Here is a 10,088-nt window from a genome sequence, read left to right as displayed (position 1 = left end):
CACCCAGTTAAATACTACTTGAGTAGAAGTCTAAAAGTATTTGATTTTAAATATTAAGTATCAAAAGTAAATGGAATTTCTGAAATATTCTTAAGTATCAAAAGTAAAAGTGTAAATCATTTCTATTTCCTTATATTAGGCAAACCAGACGGCACAATTTTCTTGTTTTTATTTTATTTTACGGGTAGTCAGGGGCACACTCCAACACTCAGACATAATTTACAAATTAAGCATTTGTGTTTAGTGAGTCCGCCAGATCACAGGCAGTAGGGATGACCAGAGATGTTCTCCTGATAAGAATGTGAATTTGACAATTTTCCTGTCCTGCTAAGCATTCAAAATGTAACGAGTACTTTTGGGTGTCAGGGAAAATGTATGGAGTAAAAAGTACATATTTTCTTTAAAATGTAGTGAAGTAAAAGTAAAAGTTGTCAAAAGTATAAATAGTAAAGTACAGATACCCCAAAAAACGACTTAAGTAGTACTTTACACCACTGTGTGTGTGTGTGTGTGTGTGTGTGTGTGTGTGTGTGTGTGTGTGTGTGTGTGTGTGTGTGTGTGTGTGTGTGTGTGTGTGTGTGTGTGTGTGTGTGTGTTAAGACAACAACAGGGAATTGCATTGTATTTTGTTTCTCCAAAGCATTTTCTGCAATACAAAGAAAACTAAATAGGTCAAGGAGGCAGCAGCTCACATGAAGAAGTGGTCAAAGAGCATGCTGTTATCTCCATGTACTAACTAGAGAATATTATGGTACCCATGTGATGCACAGGGAGTATATCAAAGCAGGATCCCTCCCATGCTCTAGAGAGTTTTACCACTGTGTGCTTCAGACAGCACAACACTGGGTCGGGAGGGCAGTAGTCCCACTCACCAGCAGTAGTCTCTGAAGAGATCATCTCCTATAAAGCTTGGCACACAATGGAAGGGAATATTGTTTTGGGTGTAAAGATCCGTGTCAAGATAATAAGAACAGCAGTGTCTTGGTCTCACTCTGCAAAAAAAAAAAATATTGCATTATCATTTTCATGATTGAGTATGCATAATGTCTGCCAATTTGAAAAAGAAATAGCAAAGTGTGTTTGATATTTCATTTCCGTGGTACCATCCAGTACAACACTGACACATTAAAAAATCTAATGTAGATACTTACATGACAATCATTTCTCATGTTTGCTATTTCATTTCCTTATTAATGTGATAGCATGAATTGTGACAAAAATAAAATTTATTCTCAATTGGCAATTGAAAATTGAAAATTATTTTCCATACTCTGTGTGGTTTAAGGGTAAATATAGTTTGGAATTTGAATTTTGTCACAACAAATGCATACCCATTTAGGAAAAGGAATTGCCAACATGATGTTAATTATAATTTATCAATTTGCATTTCCAATTGAGTTTTGGCAGCTAAATGCTTCCATAACAGACAGACAGACAGACAGACATATAAAATCTTCCAATAACAGTTACAAATGCCCCTGAATTGTTTTCCTCATGTAAAGTGCTTTAAGTTGGTTTTGAGGTCATCCAACCAGAAAGTTAATGTATGGCCAATTTTGACATCCAATTGGTGTTTAAAAGCTGAATTGTGAAACCACAAACATAGATTTTTTTCAGATTTTTTTTTTCCTAATCTGAATGGTGAGAAAATGTGCATATTTCTAAAGCAATCAGCCACATAGCTCTTCATAGGCTACTATACTACTAGTACAGAACTGTTTGTTCTTGGATGTTTCTAGACATTGTTACCAGACATTAGGCATACGGCAGGACATGAGTATGAATGCTATGTATATATACAGTATGTATCTTCCTCTGTTGCAAAGGTGGATGTTTTCAAACATCATGACTCTACAGGTATAACCAGAACTAGAGCACAGATGAAATGTGTAGAATTCAGTCTGTTTGTAACTAACTCATTGTCCCACAGCTGAACAGAAGAGGGAAGATAGAGGAAGTTTCACACACTATCAAAACACAGTGTACTGTACATAGGCTACTGTGTGTGTGTGTGTGTGTGTGTGTGTGTGTGTGTGTGTGTGTGTGTGTGTGTGTGTGTGTGTGTGTGTGTGTGTGTGTGTGTGTGTGTGTGTGTGTGTGTGTGTGTGTGTGTGTGTGTGTGTGTGTGTGTCTGTCTGCAGTGGTGGATAAAGTACCCAAATGCCATACTTGAGTTAAAGTAAATATACCTTAATAGAAAATGACTCAAGTAAAAGTGAAAGTCACCCAGTAAAATACAACTTGAGTAGAAGTCTAAAAGTAACACACACACACACTATCAAACCACAGTGTACATAGGCTACTGTGTGTGTGTGTGTGTGTGTGTGTGTGTATGTGTGTCTGAAGAGATCATCTCCTATAAAGCTTGGCACACAATGGAAGGGAATATTGTTTTGGGTGTAAAGATCCGTGTCAAGATAATAAGAACAGCAGTGTCTTGGTCTCACTCTGTGTACTTTACTTCAAGTGGAAAACCAGCCAGCCAGACAGGAAGCGACTTTATAAACATTGCCTGAGAGAGAGAGAGTCTTCTCCTGCTTTGTTGATTTAAAAAAGCTTTGGACTGAATTTGGCATGAGGGTCTGCTATACAAATTGATTGAAAGTGGTGTTGGGGGAAAAGCATTCGACATTATGAAATCCATGTACACAAACAACAAGTGTGCGGTAAAAATTGGCAAACAACAGACACATTTCTTTCCACAGGGCCGTGTGGTGAGACAGGGATGCAGCTTAAGCCCCACCCTCTTCAACATATATATCAACAAATTGGCGAGGGTACTAGAACAGGCTGCAGCACCCGGCCTCTCCCTACTAGAATCTGAAGTCAAAGGTCTACTGTTTGCTGATGATCTGGTGCTTCTGTCAGCAACCAAGGAAGGCTAAGTGTCTTGGTCTACAGCAGCATCTAAATAATCTGCACAGATTCTGACAGTAAATCTCAGTAAGACAGAAATAATGGTGTTCCAAAAAAGGTCCAGATAACAGGACAATAAATACAAATTCCAAAAAGATAATTACTTGACACATTGGAAAGAATTAACAAAAAAAACAGCGCAAACTAGAATGCTATTTGGCCCTAAACAGAGAGTACACAGTGGCAGAATACCTCACCACTGTGACTGACTATGTACAGACTCAGTGAGTATAGCCTCACTATTAAGAGAGGCCACTCTCAAGGCAGACCTGGCTCTAAAGAGAAGACAGGTTATGTGCGCACTGCCCACAAAATGAGGTGGAAACGGACCTGCACTTCCTAACCTTCTGCCAAATGTATTACCATATTAGAGACACATATTTCCCTCAGATTACTGTTAGAGCCGATTTGGACATATTTGTATAAAAGACTGAACATACTGAGCTCCATGTACATTTGTGTAAATATATTAAATTAATGTATATGATGAAATATTAGGTACGTACCTTTATGATTTATATTTACCTGATTGAGATATATTCATTTGTTGTTAGTTTAACTCAGTTTTTGGCCCCCCCTCTTGCCCATTCATTGTACTGTGTTAAATGTGTTAGTATAAAGGCAGGAAGTTGGGCCTTCGGGGGGAAGGAGTCCTTGCTAGATGCGGGAGCGGTATAGTTTTTTGACCATACAGACATACAGACATACAGACAGGTCATATTTTGTATTTTCCATATTTTGTACATTCCATATGTATTTTCCAAGTAATCTATGCTTTAAGTTGATTGGAGAATCATTTTTTTTGTTACATATAAGAAGAATAAACATTTTTGTTGCACCATATCCCTGGATCTCATTGAATGTTTGGCCGTTTGGAAACCTTGAGTGTGGACTGTATGCGTACGAAACAACCCCGCTTCAGGCTTGGGCAGTGGCTATGGTAGAAAGGAAAGGAAGCCACTACACCCACAAAGAACTCGAAAACAAATCCAATTTTGATAAACTCCCATATATATTGGGTGAAATACCACAGTGTGCAATCACAGCAGCAATATTTTCAATATGTGTGACCTGTTGCCACAAGAAAAGGGTGACCAGTGAAGAACAAACACTATTGTAAATACAACCCATATTTATGTTTAGTTATGTTCTCTTTTGTGCTTGAACTATTTGCACATCGTTACAACACTGTATATAGATAGACCTAATATTATTTTGGAACTTTTCTGAGTGTAATGTTTACTGTTCATTTTCTATTGTTTATTTCACTTTTGTTTATTATCTCTTTCACTTGCTTTGGCAATGTAAACATATTTTTTCCATGCCAATAAAGCCCCTTAAATTGAAATTGAGAGAGACAGAGACAGAGCGGGAGGAAGGGATGATTTTTGATCTTGAAAATCGCACACACAAAGCAGATGAATGGTATATTATGACCAGTGGCGCAGCCTCCTGATTGACTGAGGAGATTATCAGGAAACAAACATGGCTACCCTGTCTGTTGGAGACCCGCAAGAGATGGAAGGTGAGTGAACATTTTAAATACGGCGTCTCAAATATTTTATCATGAGAGTGATGAAATTGATATATGTATGCCCGAGGGTATTTCATTGTGTGCTACTTTGTCTCCTCCCTCCCTGAACATGCTAATCTAGCTAATGTTGTTAGCCAGATAGCTAGGTAGTAACGTTAGCTAGCTACCTTGCTTGTTAGCAATGTCATTCAATATCTTGTTTTCGTGCGCAAGCAAACAACTATGTAGCTACATTAGCATGTATAATGTATTTTGTTTGAATGGCATCCTCGTTTAATGTAGCTAGCTAACATTAGCGTAGCAACTAAGTGGGAACATGTCATGGTGATTGGTCTGTCAAGGTACGCTAGCTAGCTGGTTGGTCCTTGCTGTCCAGTCAGCTAACGTGGACATTTTACCCTCTTGTCGGATTCTTCAACATCTAAAATAAAAATGTCAGGCAGATGCAGTCGGAAAAAAAACTTGCTGTCTTCTAAGTTCTAAACAAGATGTAATAGTATACATATGTTGCTAATGATGAACATGCGACTGATCAGGTAGCAGTAGGTTGCAGACAGAGACGCCCATACCATAGCAGATCACTTGAGTCTGTTACATGGGCGTTTGAGTTTTCCGTATAATGACCAAACTACATTTAAGTGACTGCCTGATTGACCCTGGCTGTGCCTTCCCATCTGTTCTCTATGTGCAGTGGACCGGAAGGGCGAGTCAGAGGAGTCTGGAGATGATGAGACCAGGAGGAAGAGCATCAATGGGGAGGTGGATGCCAATCAGCCCCATACCACAGGTGGTGGCAATACACAAGCTATAGTTGTACACAAGTATAGTGTCACGCTTCGTATACACAAACTGAAGAAAATATTTTGATTTAATCTGTTTGAAAACATTTCGTGCTATTGTAGCTAGCGCATACTTTTACTCTAGTTAGATGCTATGTTAAGTCACCCCTTGACATATCTCTTTGTACACAGTTAAAGAGGAGCCTCCTGTTGAAATGGATACCATAACTCTGGACCCAGAGGAAGAGGTGAGGGGGAGTAGTGTTATAATGGTGGCAGGTGGATAAGTGTTCTGCCAGTAACCAAACGATTGCTGGTTCAAATCCCTGAGCCAACTAGGTTAAAAATCTTGATCAAGGCACTTAACTCTAATTACTCCTGTAAGTCGCTCTGGATAAAACCTTCTGCTAAATGACAAATATAAAAGTTGCTGTAAGTTTGCCTCATGGAATTATGAATGCTATTCCAATGTAGTTCTCTACTGAATACCTACCCCTCTTATTCTCAGGATGTGGATTTTGTCCACTGTCGTATTGGGAAGATTGAGGGACTGGGGGTGTTGAGGAAGGCTAAGGTCAGTAGGTTGACTATTGTCTGTCACTCACCCATTGTAAATACATCATATGGCTATTTTATGGAAAACATGTGTGACATTATCACAGTGGAGTAATGGAGACTGTCAGCACAAACAGTATGACTAGATGATTTGATTTAATGCTGTGTGTGTGTTCAGACGCTCTCTCTAAGGCAGAACCTGATCAAGACGATTGAAAACCTGGAGACGTTAGTGATGCTGAAGGAGCTTGATCTCTACGACAACCAGATCCGCAAACTTGAGAACCTGCAGACCCTCAAAGAGCTGGAGTGAGTCTGACGGGACCACACGCCAGTGTTTCCCTCCCTATCAGCTGACCTAGAGATTGCCTCAATGATCAACCTTTAATTAGTATATCCCTCTCCCCATTTACACTGACTGAAGCAACTGTTATTTCATGCACCATTTCGCACAAAGTTTCTGTACAGTTGAATTGAACTTGAATGTGTTTTGACTCTGATCTCCAGTCAGCTGGACGTGTCCTTCAATCTACTGAGGAAGGTGGAGGGTCTGGAGCGTCTGATGGGGCTAAAGAAGCTCTTTCTGCTGCACAACAAGATCAGCCACATCGCCAACCTGGACCACCTCACTGGCCTGGAGATGTTGGAGCTGGGCTCCAACCGCATCCGGGTAAGACAGAGGCCAGGGGTCACAGGCAGTCAATTGCGTATTCACATATATTGGAATGTCATGGAATAGAATTGGAATGTGTAGAACATAATGTCTTTGCATTGGTATAGATTTGGTTTGAGTATTGTCTCATAATTGGTTGCCACTCTGCACCAGAAAGTCATTGTTGCTTTAAAGAGGTGAGGAATGATTACTTGACCTAACTTGTGTACATGCTTTGTTGTTTCCAGCTAATAGAGAACTTGGACGGGCTGTCCTCGTTGACGAGTCTGTTTCTGGGCACCAATAAGATCACTCAGCTGCAGCATCTGGAAGGCCTTCACAATCTGACAGTCCTCAGCATCCAGGTATGTATTTATCTCACACACACACACACACCATGGTTTGGGTAAATTCTGGAAGTATTCCAATTTTCAATTGAGAATAATTGTAATTCGGTTTACTTTCTAAATTGACCCTGACACACACCTCACCACTGCTTCCTGTAATGTATTAATGTTTGGAAACACTGCAGAAATGTTAAATGCACATTTTCTTGCTTTAGTGACCCAACTCGGTTGTGTGCTGTTTAGTCACCCTGAACTGTAGAAACACATCTACTCATGATGATACAATATGAGAGACAAGTGGATTTTGGTCTCTGAGGATATGTTGTGTTCCTTTCTCTTCAGAGTAACCGCATCACCAAGATGGAGGGTCTGCAGGGTCTGGTCAACCTGAAGGAACTCTACCTGAGTCACAACGGCATCGAGGTCATTGAGGGCCTGGAGAACAATGTGAGTCACTGTCAACGGCAACCGCACGACTGTAGGGCCATGCACATTGCCATGGCGACCAATGAAATTACCCCAGGAATGCAATGTTTATGGAAGCCCAATAAACCAATGTAGTGATGTGGTAAAATGTTCCACACACAGCCAATGCATGTAGTCATTTGCGATTACATGTACTGTAGTTATTGCAAAGTTCATGTTGAATCAGTGTTTGCAGGCTAGTTCAATGCCAAGAATTGTTTCAGAAATCGAAGTGTGTCAATTTTGATGCTGTTTGGCCACATACAGAAAAAGCTCACAACTCTGGACATCGCAGCCAACCGGGTAAAGAAAATCGAAAACATCAGCCATCTAACAGACCTACAGGAATTCTGGGTAAGAGAAAAAGGGATTTAAGGTTCATGGTGAATAGGGAAGAGAGAGTCATTTAAGCAATAAGGGCTGAACGATTGTGGAATATGGCCAATATACCACAGCTGAGGGCTGTTCTTATGCACGACGCAACGCGTCCCAGGATATAGCCCTTAGCTGTGGTATATTTGCAATATACCACTAACACCTGAGGTGCCTTATTGCTATTATAAACTAGTCACCAATGTAATTTAGAGCAGTTCAAATATTTTCATAATCATGGTACCAATCAGCATTCGGTGCTCGAACCACCCAGTTTATAATAAATGGAGCACTGTTACTTGTTGGAGGAATGAATAGGTCTGTTGTGATTCAAATACATTTTCTAATCAGCATATCAACTCCTCTTTCCCAGATGAATGATAATCAGCTAGAGAACTGGTCAGATCTGGATGAGCTGAAGAGTTCCAAGGCCCTGGAGACGGTGTACCTGGAAAGGAACCCCTTACAGAAGGACCCCCAATATCGCAGGAAGATCATGCTGGCTCTGCCCTCCGTACGCCAGATCGACGCCACATTCATCCGCTTTTGACCGGGCCACACCTCACACCCCCACCTCGGGGTCCATCCACTCATTGTTCTTCCCCTGCAACTGCAAAATGGACCTGTGCTTACTGCACACAGACTCATTCACCACAGGCACACACCTACAGATACAGACGAGTGTCCTTGTATACCACATACACTCCAGCACACACACACATTCCGACCATCACTTTTCACTTGCCTTACCGTCTCATGTAAAACACGCATGTACACACTTACACTGACCATCTAACCTATGCTATTGTGTTAATGCATATTAATTTATTGTCAGAATTGGACTGGCTGGGAGGAGTGGGAGCTGCAGGGATGTCAGAAGGACCCCCCCCCCCTTCTTTTCCCCCTTTGGATGTGGAGTAGGGAATAATTGCTCTGCCTGATTGTCCTTTTGTCTGGAGGGATATAAAAGGAGAAGGCAGTCTGTCTTTCTCCCTTTGTTATTGAAATTACAAGGAGGTGGGATAAAGGTATTTCTGATGGTTTATTTGAGTGTTCATCACATTTCCTTCAGGAAGGTCTAAACTTGCCAGACATATTTTTTTTTTTAAATAAGACTATATACTAAATGTGACACTGGTAGCTGCTGCCTTTAGTGGTGCTAACACAGGGTGTGTTGGTGTGTATGATACTTGGTGGGGTTGCCATGGGGATATTTAGCTCACCATAATACTAAGCTTCCCTCAGATTGTAGCTATGTTGAACAGACGCTGTATCTGTTGTTCAATGAAGTATTGAACTTAATTCACACCCTGTCAAAAAGAAGCATACTCTGAAACGGGTTCACTTCGGGACAATAAAGCAAATGTGCTGTTCTGAATGCCAAATCATGGCTGCACCAAGAAACAAACCAGGGGTTTGTGCGTTAGGAAAAAATGTAGCAGAGCATTTTGCAATGGGGCAAAACTGAAACAAGTGGTTCTTGGACAAGAGCAGATGTTTCACTCTGTTTTGTGTTTGTGAGAGTATAACCACATGTGAAGAGTGGGATTTTTTTGCTGTAAGATTTGTTCTCAACTGTTTCATTGATTCATTTGTTTTTATTTCGTTTCTTAAATGGATTTGTTTTGAATGGGTCAAAGACCAAGTTTGATTATTTACAATGTCCTGATTCAAATTAATCTGCAGTCTGAGCTCTACTGAAAAATAAACCATTACAAATATTTTACAGAGTTACAGTTCATATAAGGAAATTTAGTCAATTAAAATAAATAAATTACATCCTAATTTATGGGTTTCACATGACTGGGAATATAGATATCTATCTGTTGGTCACAGATACCTAAGAAAAAAAGGTAGGGGTGGGGATCAGAAAACCAGTCAGTATCTGGTGTGACCATTTGCCTCATGCAGTGCAACACATCTCTTTCGCATAGAGTTGATCAGGCTGATTGTGGAATGTTGTCCCACTCCTTCAATGGCTGTGAGAAGTTTCTGGATATTGGCGGGAACTGGAACATGCTGTCGTACATGTCAATCCAGAGCATTCCAAATATGCTCAACAGGTGACGTGTGCAGGCCATGGAAGAGCTGGTATATTTTCATCTTCCACGAATTGTGTACAGATCTTTGCAACATGGGGCCGTGCATTATGCTGAAACATGAGGTGATGGAGGCGGATGAATGGCACGACAATGGGCTTCAGGATTTTGTCACGGTATCCCTGTGCATTCAAACTGGCATTGATAAAATGTAATTGTGTTGTCTGTAGCTTATGACTGCCCATACCAAAACCCCACGGCCACCATGGGTAACTCTGTTCACAACGTTGACTTCAGCAAACCATTCGTCCATACAACGCCGTACACATTGTCTGTGGTTGAGGCTGGTTGGACGAACTGCCAAATTTTCTAAAATGACATTGCAGTCGGCTTATGGTAGAGAGATGAACATTCAATTCTGTGGCAACA

At 40.7% G+C, this 10,088-nt stretch overlaps 1 protein-coding gene across 1 annotated transcript; it reads left to right on the top strand.

Moving 5' to 3' along the window:
* The first annotated feature begins 4,327 nt into the window (after nt 1-4,327).
* LOC120020418 (protein phosphatase 1 regulatory subunit 7-like) lies at nt 4,328-9,341 on the top strand. Its single transcript, XM_038964064.1, has 10 exons — nt 4,328-4,441; nt 5,142-5,237; nt 5,422-5,477; nt 5,738-5,803; nt 5,963-6,093; nt 6,292-6,454; nt 6,685-6,801; nt 7,126-7,230; nt 7,516-7,602; nt 7,994-9,341. The coding sequence occupies exons 1-10, from the start codon at nt 4,402-4,404 to the stop codon at nt 8,168-8,170; spliced, it is 1,038 nt and encodes a 345-aa protein (XP_038819992.1). The 5' UTR covers nt 4,328-4,401; the 3' UTR covers nt 8,171-9,341.
* Nucleotides 9,342-10,088: the final 747 nt, after the last annotated feature.

This window comes from Salvelinus namaycush, chromosome 25, assembly GCF_016432855.1.
Source record: "Salvelinus namaycush isolate Seneca chromosome 25, SaNama_1.0, whole genome shotgun sequence".
Lineage (NCBI taxonomy): Eukaryota > Metazoa > Chordata > Actinopteri > Salmoniformes > Salmonidae > Salvelinus > Salvelinus namaycush.
This window is presented reverse-complemented; position numbering and strand designations above follow the sequence as displayed.